Source organism: Gadus morhua, chromosome 8 (genome assembly GCF_902167405.1).
Source record: "Gadus morhua chromosome 8, gadMor3.0, whole genome shotgun sequence".
Taxonomy (NCBI): Eukaryota; Metazoa; Chordata; class Actinopteri; order Gadiformes; family Gadidae; genus Gadus; species Gadus morhua.
Genome location: NC_044055.1, coordinates 5937560 through 5953361, shown reverse-complemented (window position 1 = coordinate 5953361; position 15802 = coordinate 5937560). Strand labels below are relative to the sequence as shown.

The window sequence follows — 15802 nt, the reverse complement described above, 5'->3', positions numbered from 1 at the left end:
CTCCATCCTTTGTATGGAAAAAACATGCAGAAACAATTTCAGTTACAGTACTTATTTTTCATAGAGTTGCATTTCCACAGAAAATGCAGTGGAAATGTTTTTTCTGGAGGCAGAATGAGATTCAAGGATATCTGTTTGTTTAGATGTTATTCCTTGAAGGCGTATCATTTCTCATGGTTCTCGGAGCCTGCTGTTGCTATGTGACACTGTCCATATGTGAGTGGGTCATGAGTGAGAAGATGCGTTTCTTCTAAAGCAGGGCAGAGTTCCTCAACCTTTTTACTACTGAGGCGCCCTGACCAAACAGTAGGGGTCGCCAATGTGGCACAAACCATTATATTTCTGCCTCATCAAATCTAATGAACACAGATACTGAAGGACCATTATTAGAATATAAGCAAAGTTTTATAAATTGGCAGTAACAGTCTAACAACACAACTGTGATATACTGTGTCAACATCAAGCAATATTGGCATGAAGACTTTAGCATGATAGAGAAGTGTGGCTGGGATTGGTGTGACCACCTCTGTTGTTTTGGAAGTACATTGTACATATTTTTTGTAGGATTAATTTCTAAATTTCTGCGGACCGGTGGCCTATGCTGCTCGGGCCGGTATCGGTCTGCAGCCTGGTGGTTGAGAACCCCTGTTCTAAAGCTTCATCTACTCGTGTTCAATAAGAGGTGGGAGAACAAACCTTCCACTCTGACAGACAGAGTGATGCTAGCTCCTTGCTTCACCGTCCTGTTGCTGAACCTCTCGATGAATCGCGGAGGCACCAGCGGCTCTTTAGGGTCTGGACAAAGGGAAGCGGAGTCATGGCAGCAGAGTACAATAACATCAGACCGTCTCCTAGGTTCACAATTGCTGTAGATGCGATGTGATTTGCAGCGGGAGAGACCAAGTGATAAATACCTTTCTTTGTATCTTGTGGCATGATCTCTCCGGGACCTGTTGCAAGAAACAGGTCATTTAAGGGTTAGGGTGCCACTAGGGTTACTTGGAACGATTGCAAGACCTAGTAGGACCATTGCTAAAAAACGGATGACGTAGGTAAACATTTGGTAAACTTTTCAAATTGGTAATTGTATGTCCATGTTATTTAAAAAAATAAAATGTACAAACATAAAAAATATATGTATTCCCATTTTTCACTTCCCTTAATGTTTTGTACTGCTGAAACCTCTAAAATATTATGGGGGGGTTCATTGGTAAAAGGAAATAGTGAACCACTGCTCTATAGCAGACGATTCATCACTGCCACCGTGGCGGTACTGGTGGAACAGTGTCGATAGCAGAGCGCTCACCCAGAACCAGCAGTCTGGCCGAGGAGTAGGCGGAGCCGGCCACGTTGCTGATGTAGGCGGAGTACTCCCCCATGTCGGCCCGGGTCACCTCCATGACCTGCAGGCCGTGGACATCCCTCTCGGCCTGGATCACCAGCCTCTTGGAAGGCCGCAGGGGCTGCCCATCCTTGAACCAGTACACCCTGGGCTTGGGGAAACCTGGCCCAAAAACGCACACACACACACACACACACACACACACACACACACACACACACACACACACACACACACACACACACACACACACACACACACACACACACACACACACACACACACACACACACCCTTAGGGAAGGGACAGGCTGCATATAGTAGCTCGTTTTTGGGGTCTAATAATTAATTAATAATGATACTTTTATGTGATGTTTATATAGAGAAGTACCAACGAGTCATCCAATTCAAGAATGAAATATATAATATCTATAATTGAAGACCGAAATCCATAAATATCACAGTAAAATGATCTACACTAAAACAAACAACGCACCACAAATTAGTCAACATCGTTTCTTTTAAATATATTCAGTATTTTTTGAAAAATAAGCTAACAATATAGCCTTCTTCTGGACAAACGACCCCAAATGCAGCCTCCCTAGCTCTCGTGTGCTAGCTTGATTCGAGGACCGAGCCACTCACCTTTCAGCCTGAGCTGCATCTTAGCGACGGGCGAACCGGGGCTGACCCGGACCTCCTGGAGCTCGTCCACCACCTGGGGGAGCTGTTCGTCCTCAGCCACCGACTCAAAGGCCTCCGTCTCCCTGCGGAGGAAGCCATTGGAGTTAGAACTCCCTTGTAGCACAGGCAAACACAAGTGGCTCTCTTACTACTGATTTATTGAAGGCTTGTCTCCTACAGATCCACCGCGAAAACTAAAAACATTTTATTTATCTATATGAACTCTAGACAACTTCTATATATTTCCAAGTGTTTCGGCACATGGTTTGAGTGTACCCCAGGGAGGGAGTCGATCGGGTCCCCTGCAACAAGCCGTACCTGGACATGTAGCCCTTGGCACTGATGTAAGAGCCGGTCTCCGTGGCGTCGGCGGCTGTGTCGTAATCAGAGCTGCAGGAGACTGGGCAGGGGTGCAGAGAGGTCAAAGGTCCCATGGGTATTGATTCCTTATAACCCTACATACTATTAAATCACTAACCCACTGAAAACATGTTCGATTTAGTTAAAAGCAAACGGAAAGTATAAAGGCACATTAGTACAGTGGTTTGAAATTTGTTTCTCATTTCATATCGATAAACAGTGCGCTCTGTGCCATTTTGCAGGACCCTGTTAAATACATAGCATTTACATAGTATGAGTGTTGTGCGTGTGTGTGTGTGTGTGTGTGTGTGTGTGTGTGTGTGTGTGTGTGTGTGTGTGTGTGTGTGTGTGTGTGTGTGTGTGTGTGTGTGTGTGTGTGTGTGTGCGTTTATATTCCAGGACCCCGCTCCTCTCCTCTACACCCCATGGTAAACCACGCTCCATCCGGAGACACACAGAGCCTCCTCCACTCACTGTCCACGCGGAGCTCCGCCTTGGTGGCGCTGATGCCGCTGCTGTTCTCGGCCATGCAGCGGTACACGCCCATGTCGCTGGGCAGAACGGTGGTGATGATGAGCTGGTGGCAGCCCTCCTGGTCCTCGTTGATCATGAAGTGGTCGTTCTCCTCCAGCAGCTTGCCGTCCTTGTACCAGCGGACGGCCGGCGGCGGCTTCCCGATCACCACGCAGTCGAAGCTGACCGGGTAGCCGTCGGGAACGTCCTGGGACTGCAGCTCCGTCAGGAACACCGGGGCAGCTGAGAGGGGGGGGGGGGGGGGGGGGAACGGGACAGAGACGTTGAGTCAAGAAACACCCCATTAGGAGGGTATGGGTTCAACAACTGCTCTGACAATCAGGTGGCTGATTCAATGGTTTCCATGGTGAATGCGGTGATAGTGTTGTTATCTGTGCAACAAGAGAGAATGATCGTTGAAACCGCGTGCAGATGAACATGGGTCAGCATGCTTCGGTCGCCATTAGAACCGTGGCAGAGAGTGGGGGGGAAAGGTGGTTGATACTGTGACAAATACATTCAAGACAAAGGAGATACAAAGAGTGCATTAACAATCGGAAGAGAATGCAATGATATGCAGAGAATTCGACATATGTGGTTCAAAACAAACAGGATGTGTTGTAGTTCTCACAACACAGGTACCAGGTAGAGTCATTCATCAATGTTAGCTGTGAATATTAACATATGGCAGTGAGAATAGTAAGTGGGATCAAGTACAGACATTACAGACGGATTAAATGATGATGGGAGATACAAACAGATGTTTTTAGTCAACAGAGTGCTCAATATTATTAACAACATAAAACACGGTAAAATACCACAGCTGTCTTCCACGTCACCTGAACATGGATATTAAAATTCGGTATTAACATTCGGTTTGCTGATGAGTAGTGGATGAGTTTGAATGAACGAGACAATACTTAATCCAGCCACTCGCGTGGCCTCATCGTACCGGGGGCTCCCGTCATGAAGGCGGGTAACTGTTTGTCCTGCGTGGGGGTCTGCGTGCCGTCCTGCGTGTAGCCCATCTTCATGATGCGCAGCTCCACCTTGACAGGCCCCGCCTCCAGGATGGTGGTCTCCACCGGCACGCCCTGGGCCGTGAACATCTCCTGGAACCTCTGCGACGCCACCTGGGCCTCCGCCCGCGTGTCGAAGCGGATGTAGATGTAGCGCTCGTCCTCGCGGTACGACTGGGGGTCAGGCGCCACCGCCAGGTCCCCCTCCTCGGCGCTCAGGAACGACTCCTCCTCCACGTCCGGCGGCAGCCGCGTGCGCAGGAGCCGGCGCAGGCGCCTGCCGGCGAGCCGCAGAGACTCGTCCATCTCGCTCCCCGACGAGCTCTCGGGCTCGCTGTCGGCGCTGTAGCCCACCGTCAGGGGCCGGCGGCCGGACGACACCACCGCCGGCGTGCCCACGCCCAGCCGCGCGCTGTGCGAGGTCAGGCCGAACTTGTTGCTGACCTCGCAGGTGTAGACGCCCGTGTCGCTGGTGGTGAGGGCGGTGATGACCAGCGAGCAGGTGCCGTCGTTGTAGATGTCGATGTGGTGGTGCTTGCCGTCGGCCAGCGCCGCGCCGTCCTTCAGCCACTGCACCTTCTCGGGCTTCCCCTCTGCCACGCACTCCAGGTGGATGGTGCCGTTGGGCTCCTTGGTCTGGTCCTGGAAGACGTCCTTGAAGACCGGCCGCATGTCCTTGCGCGCCTTGAAGCCCTTGAAGGCGGCCTGGATCTTGACGGCCGCCTGACGCAGCTCGGGCTCGTCCTCCTTGCTGATCTCCATCACGCTCTCTTCTCGCGTCGTCGTCATCGTCACCTCTTCCTGCTGAACCGTCGTGGTGGTCTTCTGGTCGGACATTTTGAATTGGGCGTAGAACCTCTCCGTCGGGGACATGGCCTCCGCTCGGGTTTCTACCGAGAGCGATGTCTTGCTACTTTTCTTGAGGTAAGACACGAGCGAAGAACCCCCCGTCGCAGACTCGTCCCCGGAGCTCGCGGGCGGATTGGGCTCCGCAGGCTTTTTAGGTTTTTCCTCCTTGACCTTCTCTGTCGTTTTCACCTCTACTACTTCCTCTGCCTCCTTCACCTCCTCCTTCACCTCCTCCTTCTTCTCCAGCTCCTCTTTATCCTTGCGGCCTTTACCGTCCTCCTCGGGCATCTCAGAGATGGAGTCCAGAGTGGGCTCTCGGCTCATTCGTCGTTTCTTGGCCGAGGCCTCCCACAGCTCGTGTACGTCCCCCTCCTCTGCCGCCTCGGGGGGCAAACACGGCTGGCCCCCGTCCTCTGAGTCTCCGCCCACCTGCTTTACCTCTGCTCCTATGAACCAGAGTGACGTACCCCCACAAATGCTGTTGTTATGGGTGCATAGACTCCACTTACCCAAACTCATGGGGCAAGTTTGGGGAAATGGTAAGCACACCATTTGACACAGTTCTTGGAAGTGAACATACACTGCCGTTCAAAAGTTTGGGAAATGTCTTTTTTGTTGTTTTTTTAAGAAAAGCACAGTTTTTTTCAATGAAGATAAAAATTAAATTAATCAGAAATACAGTCTCGACATTGTCCATGGGTAAATTATTATTTACCCAGACTATTCTAGCTGGAAACGTCTGATTTTATAATGGAATATCTACATGGGTGTACAGAGGCCCATTTCCAGCCACCATCACTCCTGTGTTTTAATGGTAACATGTTCAGCTAATCGTGTTAAAAGGCTAATTGATGATTAGATTAATTATGTTAGCAAAGCTGAAAACTGTTGAGTAAAAGTGTGGGTTTTCATGGAAAACATGAAATCGTCTGGGCGACCCCAAACCTCTGAGCGGTAGTGTTTGTTGAGTTATATTTAAGTACCGTTACCTTTCAGAATGAGGTCGATGGAGCTCTCGGCGTCAGCTGAGGCCACGCATGTGTATACCCCCTGGTCGGCCGCCTCAAAGCTTTGAACCAGCAGCACTTGCCTCTGGCCCTCGGTGCTGAACTGGTACTTAGCCCCTACCTCCAGCTCTCGGCTATCTTTCAGCCAAGTGACCGACACGCCCTCTACAGAAAGCTGGCAGTCCACGCGTGCCGTCTTACCTGCACACAGGTCAAGGCACGCCAGCGGCGTGGTCACCGCCACCGGGGCCTCTGGAGAGGGAAGGGGAGGTGGGGGTTGGAACATTTAATTGTCTATTTTACCAGGAGAGGCTTTTGAGATTAACAATATATTTGTAAAAGTGTAAGAGCCAAGATAAAACGGCCCAACAAATGAAACAAACACAAATACATAATTAAAATGTATCGTGTTGATATTTTAAATGATTTTTTCTGATGATGTCTTAAACTTGAAAAGATTGCAAACATTTAAGAGCAAGTGACTAACTAAGATTATTTGTAACACAACACATATTGAGTAACATCATCAAGCTGCGCCAAGCTGCCTCGCATGGATGGAAATAACGGGCTTGCTGAAAAACGTGAAAACAGACGCATCATTCCCGGGCTATCCCATAAACAAACTCAACCCGGTCCCACGTCTGCACTCACCGAGCTGCACCGTCTGCGGCAGCTGGACGGACTCCCCTGTCCCGGCTCTGTTGATGGCCGCCACCCTGAACCGGTAGCCGCTGCCCGCGATCAGGTTGTCCACCGTGTACTCTGTGTTGCAGACGGCCTCGGAGTGGCACGGCAGCCAGAGGGCGCTGTCGGCCACCCGCATCTCCAGCCGGTAGCCCAGGATGGGGCTGCCGCCGTCGTGCAGCGGGGTGAACCAGGAGAGGGAGATGGAGGTCTGGGTCTTACTCAGGACCTCGGGGTCCTCGGGAGGGTCGGGCACAGCTGTTTTGGGGGGACAGGGTCAGAGAGTTATCGACCAGTTTAATAGAGATGTTCTGATACATTTTTTCCTTCCCGATGAACTTGAGTATCAATTCTCGACTTTCCACCTCTGACCATTATCAAACGCAGCATTACACCGTAGTGTTTCGTGTGCCTCTTTGCCTGTGTAGTAAATGAGCTAGTCAAGTGATGCTATCGGATCGGCGTGTAGACTTGCGTACTCGCCGAATACCCGATAGACAATCAGACAATATCGGAGGAATTTCCGATACTGGTATCGGTATCGGAACAACTCTGCAACAAGTAACATTTATCTGTGGCTTGTTAGCCCTCTGTCACTCACTGATGATGGTCAGCTTAGCTATGGAGATAGCTTCCCGAGCCGCAAAGGTGATTTCCTGCTGGGGCATCAGGGTGGCCTGTCTCAGGACCAGGCGGTAGGCCCGGCCGTCCGCCCGCATGGCCCAGCTGCTGTCGGCCTTCAGCTCCACGCCGTTAGCGTACCAGGCTACCTCTGCCACGGGGACGGGCTCCGTGAGCTCCACACAGAACTCCACCTTCTCCCCCACCGTGGCCACCTTGTCCTCCAGGGCCTTCACCACCTCCAGCTGCCAGGCTGAAGACGGAGAGGAGAGCCATCGTTACGTTATAGCCGCTCAATGGAGGGTTTTTCTCTAAACTTTGTGTAATGTAGTTACAAATTAATGCAGAGGCACATTAATCTAAATATACTATTCCCCTTAATCCGTTAGAAAAAGAGAAACAGTGGGTCCGACAGTAAAAGACAACACATTGAATAAACATGACAAAAAGTACAAAAAAGTGAAAGAAAATCCAGATAATCTCCGGATCAAGTTCAGTACAAAATCTATAAATGGTTCGATGTTCAATGCTTCATTGAAGGGTTTGTTACCCAAAGGGTCAAATATAATTCATTATGTCCGCCATAACGTGAATACACACACTTTAATGTGAGTCCATCATCGGGGATGAGAGCAGGTTTTGACTCCGGGTGACTGACCTTTAACGGTGAGCTGGGCAGATGACGAGGCCGTCCCTGCCTGGAAGGTCACCGTGCAGCTGTCCGCCACGCGCAGCTCCTTCAGGAGCAGCAGGTGGCGTCGGCCACTCTCGAAGGACACGATCTCCGCGTTGGGGGACTGCTTCACCGGCTTTCCGTTCAGAATCCAGCGGTAGTCCTTATTCTCCGGGCGGGACAGGGCGCACTCGAACAGCGCCTCTCCTCCGTCGATGGTCTCCAGATCCTCCAGACCCTGGACTATGTCGATGGGTTTGGCTGTGGTGGTCACAATGCAAGGGGGAGAAGGGTTGATGTTATCGGAGGATTCAGAGGCACATAGAGGATGGGTGATGGTTAAGGATGTGAAGGAACTGTGGAAGATGGATTACATTTGGTTAAACATGTATCTAACCAACAATCCCTGACAATACACGGGGAGAGGACATCAGAAAACTCCAAAGGCTGCTCCACAAAGTGAAAGTTCACATTGCGACGGTGTGAGTCGAATTTGAATGCGTTGTTTCTCGTATGCTAAACATACAAGTACTCCACCTTCTATTGAACCACATAAACCAGAAGTTGTGAACCTCATCAAAACATAGAAACAATATGTTTTCTCCTGCAGAAGTGAGACAATCCATTATACCCCAGTGGTTCTCAAATGGGGGTACGCGTACCCCTAGGGGTACTTGGAGTACTGCAGGGGATACTCAATAAATAAATAATAAATATTAATAAAAAGCTAACTCCTAACTTTTTTTTTGCCTCAATTATTTTTGTGCCAGTGAATGGGGTACTCAGCTGAACAAATATCTTTCAGGGGCTACACTAGTAGAAAAAGTTTGAGAACCACTGCATGACGGTATAGACTAGCGTGTTTTGTCCGTCGGAGGAGGGAAGCTCACCTTCCACATGCAAAGCGGCGACCACACGGGTGCCCTCGGCCTCACAGGAGTAGGTGCCCCTGTCCTCGGCCGACACACTGCTAATGCACAAGCGGGCCACATTCCAGTCCTGCTCCACCAACACCCTGCGGCCATCGGGCTGCAGGGGCTGCCCGTCCTTCCTCCACTGGGCCTTGACCGGCCGCGAGTACTGGCAGATGAACTGGGCCGGCTGGTTCTCAGCCACCCACTGGTCCTCCATCTCACACACCACTTCCACTATGGGATCTGAGTGGGTGGGAGTCGGGGGTGATCAGAAGAGATCGAGGCTTTTGCCATTAGCTATGTTAAGACATGCCAGATTAGACTTTAGGCTTTGTCACCCCCCAAGGGAATATGAGGTCTTTGAAATGACGTGTCAAAAGCATGTCAGGTACAATGTGAAGTAAGTAAGTGCACCTTAAAAAGCCACGTTATGCAGCGTGGGACTATGGTCTGATGACTACGGTGTGAGCTTTGAACTGGAGACGGGGGTCAGAAAGCCCGACCCTTCACATTCAGGGTCTCGGTACCAATCAGTTGGCGTCAATTAGCGTCAGTTGGCTATTAGAAAAGATGCCAAATGGCATCTTTTCTAACTGTGTACCTTTTTTGATTTGGCTATTAGAAAAGATGCCAAAACGTCAAAGATGCCAAACTCAGAGGCAGGACGACTGGTAGATTAGAGGTTTTAGTGCTTGCAGGCCAGGGTCGGGGAGGGCATGGCGGAGGTTGAAGGGAGGGTCAGTAGGAGAATGTGGCCAGCTTGCTTGGATGGGTGGAGCAGCACTTCTCTAGCACGGCATGTCTCTGAGCTTGTTTTGCTTGTTACTGCTTGAACCTTCACAAATTTGACGTTCGATCCCCAAATGGAAGGAGTTTCCGGAAGCAAGGGTAGCAGATACTGTATCTTTTTTGATTTGAATTCCCAATTACGCATCATTCATTAAACACAAGAAGTACAAGTAAGTACTTGCAAAACGCTGTTGAATATTGGGAAATTCTTACCTCTGGTAAAGACAATAATTTGTTTAGCAGAGGGAATTGTTTTTTGTTGACTAGGTACGTTTTTTATAATCAAACAATACTCAATTGTGGTGCTGCACCCAGTTGTAAGTTTTTGAATGAAAGCATACAGCATGAAAATAATGTTAATAATGATGAATCTGAGACACTACTGCTCATGCAGTGATGGAGTGAACGAGCATTCCAAACTATACAGATAAGACATATCAAGTATTCCACAGACTGCTGTAACATGTTAAAGAGCCAGCTAGCCCACTGTTTCTGGGTATGTGTTGTATTGTATTACACTTTGCGTTTTGTTCTGAAAAGTGATGGATTTTGGTGCATCGAAAGCAAAATTAACATCCCTACGGAGGCGTTGTGTATGTTGTATATGAAATGTGTCAGACCCCTTAGCGTTATACTATAGTTGTCCGGGGAGCTTAAGCCTCAGTCGGACGCTGACATTAAATACATCACTGCTAAGATTGAGCTTCACCATGCTTCCACACACACCGTGGTGTGTGTTAAAAGCTGAACTTTCTTCCGTACGCCTCTGTCAACCGCTACTCAGACAGCTCCACATGTCCACACAATCCGCCGGTGCCTCTTGGTAGTGACGTCTGACTGCCATTTCCGAGGCACTCAGACGTCACAAACATAACGCCACCTGCATCCGCAGCAGAGTGCTTTTGGGAGAATGGCAAAATCATATGATTTTGCCACCTATTCTCTTAATTGGGGTCGTATTTTAGTGCATTTCTGTACAGATTACTATGTTGCACATCGTTTAAGACAATGACCACGTATAAAACCCCAAAAAAGGTTTTGGGTTCACTGGCTCTTTAATCCTCGAAACATTGACATGTTTTCAATAAAAAGTAAATGTTCAAATAAACAATTGAATCTCCTTAAATTATTCCATTCAATTATTATTGACATTATTTAAATTTTTGCCCATACGGCTATCATAAAGCTTTATTAGCACATTCTTTGATACAACTGTGGTGGATTTAAATAGTATTACAGGGTCAGGAGCAAACGTCATAACATCACCGACCCTACGCCTTAGTAATGCAGTACACATTCCCCAAGATGGTTCCTAATACCTTTGACTAAAAGCTTAGCTGCTGACACCAGACTGCCGGCACTAAACGTGACAGTGCCAGAGTCCCCGGAGGCCAGGCTTTTTAAGGTGAGTGTGTGGATGAAGCCGGGACACAGCCCTATCTCACTGAAGGGGCTGTGGTCCAGCTTGGTGCCATCCAGCCACCACTGCACCTTACCTGCCGGCCTACCAGACAGCTGGCAGGCGAAGGAGGCCCACTCCCCAACAAACACGTCAGTCGACTTAAGGCCAGACACAATGTGGGATTCTTTCACTGTAGAGTAAAAGACACACACACACACACACACACACACACACACAGACACACAGGTGAACGCTCAAATCCCTTTTGGATGTGAATTCCCTTATTGATCTTTGAAAACGACGTGCAATACTATTATCTCATCTTCGTATTTGTTGCATACAGCAATATACAGCGTACACCAAAGGAAAACAACACCCTACTACATCCTCAGTTGCGAGTTAGTCTTAAACCGTCCAAGAGTTTGTTAAACTTAGTAAAATGGATTTTTTTAATATTGAGGGTTACCTTACATCTATCAAAATTGTATTTATACTTAATATAATTTTTTTTCATCTTTTTTAAATCTTTTATATTTATATATTTATATTCGCAATAATATTACTATTGTCCAGAGCCCCCCCGCAGTTATAATGCCGTTAGCTTATAAGAAGTGAACTCGGAGAGAGAGGGAGGTGCAGAGACACCGGTCGACCCGGTTCGGTGTACCTTGCACCGTCAGAGACGCCGTGGTCAGCTGGTCGCCCGCGTCGCACGTAAAGTAGCCGCCGTCGTCCTTCTCCAGGCCGCGTATACAAAGCTCGCGAGCGCACCCCTCCTCCCTCATCTCATACTTGGCGCCGGGCTGGAGGACCACGCCCCCCTTCCTCCACTCGACGCGCACGCCGGGCCTGGACACCTCGACGGCCAGCGTGACGTCGTCGCCCTCTTCCGCCTGCCGGCTCTTCAGCTCTTTCTTGAAGAACGCCGGCACACCTGGTCAGGAGGTGGGACAGAGCAGAGCCGCGGATCAGTGGAGGACAGGGGATGGGGGGGGGGGGTCGTGGTGGAGGGAAGAATGGAGGATGGGAGGTGGAAGATGAGGATGGGATTGTTGGGGCGACGGTAGTCTAGGGGTGGATGGTGGCGGAAGGATGGGATGAAAACCAAGAGTCGTTCCGACGGGGGCGATTCGATGTGTTGAATCGCGGTTCTTGGGTATGATCGGCGGGGCCGCGTTCGTTACCTTCCACCGTCAGGGAGACATCGCAGCAGTCGTCTCCAGTGTCGCAGGAGTACGTCCCGGAGTCCTCGGGGAGCAGGTTGTGGATCCGGAGCTGTTCCGACGCCCCGGCCTTCCTCAGGTCGTACTTGGGACCCGGTTTAACGGCGGCGCTGTCCCGGGTCCAGCTGACCGTGGCCTCGGGGTCGGAGATGGTGCACGCCAGGGTGACGGATTCGCCCTCTAGGGCCACCGTGTCATGGGGCTTCTCTAGTATTAGCACTGCGGACGGGAAACCCAGGGCTAGCTTCAGTGGGCACGACGGTTTTGTGTCTTTGCTAATCTTTTTCTTTTTTTTTTGTTATACAATTTTTTGAATATATTAATAACCACAAGCAGTGACTCATGTGTATCAAACACTGATTACTTTTTGCGTTTAATCCCCTTTGTGCTTCATATAAAAGTAGGTTAAACTGCAGTTGATTATTATGATTATTATTATTATTATAATTATTGACGATTATGATATTATTGCCATCGTTAAAAATGGGATGGCGGTTCTTCCCTATAGCGGCGGTTAGGTAAAAGAAACAAACGCGTTTAATGGAGGTTAGGATGGAGAGGACGACTCGCACGCGCCCAGGCAAAGCGCTCCGTCAGCAGGGCGGTGTCAGGGGTGCGGGGGCTCAAGCGCAACAGCAGCCCCTCCCCCCCCCACCACCACCCCATCACCTTTACCTTTGGCTTTCTCCTCCACCAGGAGGCAGGCCACCGTGCGGCTCTCCCCCACCACGAAGGCCACGTCCCCGGTCTCGTCCGTGGTCACCATCTTCAGGGCCAGTCGGTGCACCCGGCCTGCGCTGCTCATTTCGTTCAGGTCGTTATGCTGGAGCTGGTTGTCGGCCAGCCACCACTCCCCGTGAGTCACCCCCGCGTGGGAGAGCTCCACCTCAAACACCGCGTCGCCCCCCGTGCCCACCGTGACGTCGCACAGCTCTCGGACGATGCGCACGCACTCTGAGGGGCGGACGGACAGGGGGTGGGAGGGGGGTTGGAGGTCAATGCCAGTGGTTGGGGTTTGTGGAGTTGACTAAAGAGCGTTGACAACACTCGAAGAGATAAGAAGATGAAAAAGAAGATGAAAAAGAAGATGAAGATGAAGAAGAAGAAGATGAAGAAGAAGCAGAAGAAGAAGCAGAAGAAGAAGAAGAACACGAACAAGAAGCAGAAGAAGAAGAACAAGAAGAAGAACAAGAAGAAGAACAAGAAGAAGAAGAAGAACAAGAAGAAGAAGAAGAAGACGAAGAAGAACAAGAACAAGAAGACGAAGAAGAACAAGAACAAGAAGAAGAACAAGAAGAAGAACAAGAACACGAAGAACAAGAACAAGAACAAGAAGAAGAAGAAGAAGAAGAAGAAGAAGAAGAAGAAGAAGAAGAAGAAGAGCTTCCCGGTTGTCTTGGTTACCTTTGACGGTCAGGGTTGCGGTGGTCTGCTTGTCACCCGTCTCGCAGGTATACTCCCCGGAGTCCTCGGCCCGGAGCTGGCTGACCACCAGGATGCAGGTGGAGCCCTGGCGCTCCATGGAGTACTTGGGCCCGTCGGTGAGCAGCAGGGAGCCCTTCCTCCAGAGCACCCGGCCCCCCGTGCTGGAGGTCTCACAGGACAAGATGGCCTGGTCGCCCTCGACGGCCTCCAGGCTCTGCAGCTCCTTCTGGAAGACCACGGGCGCCGCTGCCGGAGACAACACCAGGGGGGGTTTATGGATGAGACAACACTCTGAGATAGGTGACTGCAGACCGGTCCAGGGGGGGTTTATGGGGAAGACATCACTGTGAGATGGGTAAATGCAGACCGGTCCAGGGGGGGTTTATGGGGAAGACATCACTGTGAGCTGGGTTACTGCAGATCAGTCAGGGGGGGGTTTATGCGGAAGACATCACTGTGAGCTGGGTGACTGCAGATCAGTCCAGGGGGGGTTTATGGGGAAGACATCACTGTGAGATGGGTGACTGCAGACCGGTCCAGGGGGGGTTTATGGAGGAGGACAGAACCCAAAGTTGGGGATTTCGGGAAGCTATACTCATCCAAAGTCGTTCTATTCAGTCGTATTGAAAAATACTTACACACACCAATACAACGTGTGCAGCGTTTTGTGTGTAATTACACGTTTCCTCATCCCCTTAAGGTTTGTCCTGATTGCTGACATAAGGTCACGCTTCAACTATTGTTTGTACCTTACCAATAACTAAAAGGATGAGTAACAAATAGTAAATAACATTCTATCATTTTATGAAGCCTGGCTCTTCACTTCTAGTTCATAGTCCAGGTAATACATTGTAAAGTTGATAAACAAAATAAATGCTTAAAAAAAATGTGAAACACTTAAAACAACATGAACATTAAAAAAAAACACATAAAGGTGAACGTTTAAACATGCACTCCACAGTAAAGTACACAGAGGCAAGCCGGTACAGCAGAAATCAGCCAGAGATGTTGAAGAGGTAGAACCTTCGTCGCCATGGAAGTGCAGAAATGTGACGGCGAGTGAGAATTAAAATCACCGAAACAATCCGACCGCGAAGGGGGTAGTAGCTCTCCCACGAGTGTCACAATCAGGCCCAGAGTGCATTGCTTCCACCAGTCCCTCGCCTCTGGACGTCTCGAGGCGCCTTACCTTTAACCGTCAGGGAGGCGGTGGACGCGTGGTTCCCCACTGAGAAGGTGACGGTGCCAGAGTCGGCCTGGGTGACGCCTCGCAGCGTGAGGCTGTGCACCCGGTCTTCGCAGAGGATCACGTTCATCTCGTTGTTCTGCAGGGGCACGCCGGCCAGCTTCCACGCGGCCAGCGGCGCCTCCGGGTGCGAGACCACGCACTGGAAGCGGACGTCGTCGCCCTCGCCCACCACGCAGCTCTCCAGGAACCTCACGATGGTGACCTCGACCGCTGACGGACGAGACGGTCGGGGAGGTCAGAGTTAGGGACTCTCTCAGGGTGAGACGCTCACGTGTGTGACAGGCGATTCAAAAGGGGTCATGGAACACGTGTTTTATGATGTCTCATGTTATGCAGTTCTATATGGTAGAGTGGTAATAATTAGTTTGGGTTAATGGGTTCCAAAGTGGGAAAAGTTATAATTTCTTTAAAAGTGAGCAAATACTGGAACGTCCTTTTGGTGACAAATAGGATATGATGCAGGCAAAACAGGAAGGAAGAAAGATGGAACAAAAGGAACGAGCATGAGATCCCAAGGTGTGAGGTTAGTGGGGAGGAGGTGAAGACCGAGAAGGTCAAAGGAAAAGAAAAGGAATGGAACAGGACACACTGAAGGAAGAGTCTCCAGGGGCCAGCGGAGAAGGGTGCGGAGTCGGTAGTCGTGCTAGGATGAAGTCCGATCAAGGCATTGAAGGAGAAAGTAAGACGGCGACATCCATAGCTTCCTACCCAGCACTGTGAGGACGGCGCGTGTGCGGTGGCTGCCCGTGTCGCAGGTGTACTCCCCCGAGTCCTCTCGCTGGAGCTTGTGGATGAGCAGCTCTGCCGCCGTCCCTTCCCTCCTCAGCTGGTGCTTACTGTCGTTCTCGAGCACCAGGTCGCCGTGCCTCCAGACCACGCCGGCCCCGGGTTTGGCGGTCTCACAGCGGAGCACGGCCGTCCCCCCGGCCTCCACCTCCAGGTCGGCCAGCTGGGACGTGAAAAGGACGGGCTGAGCTGGAAGGGGTCAAACAGAACACAACGGGAGGAGGAGGCAAAGAGGAGGTGGAGGTGAGAAGCGAGACCGGTT

At 50.4% G+C, this 15802-nt stretch overlaps 1 protein-coding gene across 7 annotated transcripts in view; it reads right to left on the bottom strand.

The window, feature by feature from the left end:
• obscnb (obscurin, cytoskeletal calmodulin and titin-interacting RhoGEF b) overlaps nt 1-15802 on the bottom strand; it is a 66526-nt gene that overhangs the window by 14772 nt on the left and 35952 nt on the right. For 3 of the 7 annotated variants that reach the window (XM_030362730.1, XM_030362731.1, XM_030362733.1), the window contains 17 exons: nt 13485-13751; nt 12756-13034; nt 12042-12299; nt 11525-11791; nt 10775-11047; nt 8643-8909; nt 7738-8013; nt 7060-7332; nt 6426-6716; nt 5757-6026; nt 3852-5213; nt 2861-3142; nt 2345-2426; nt 1988-2109; nt 1307-1504; nt 915-950; nt 697-795 (listed from right to left, as the gene is read on the bottom strand). In XM_030362730.1, the coding sequence (XP_030218590.1) occupies nt 697-795; nt 915-950; nt 1307-1504; nt 1988-2109; nt 2345-2426; nt 2861-3142; nt 3852-5213; nt 5757-6026; nt 6426-6716; nt 7060-7332; nt 7738-8013; nt 8643-8909; nt 10775-11047; nt 11525-11791; nt 12042-12299; nt 12756-13034; nt 13485-13751 (4902 nt within the window). Of the gene's footprint in view, nt 1-696; nt 796-914; nt 951-1306; nt 1505-1987; nt 2110-2344; nt 2427-2860; nt 3143-3851; nt 5214-5756; nt 6027-6425; nt 6717-7059; nt 7333-7737; nt 8014-8642; nt 8910-10774; nt 11048-11524; nt 11792-12041; nt 12300-12755; nt 13035-13484; nt 13752-14694; nt 14965-15462; nt 15730-15802 lie in introns of all 7 variants that reach the window. The other 4 variants (XM_030362729.1, XM_030362732.1, XM_030362734.1 and 1 more) reach the window with 2 other exon arrangements.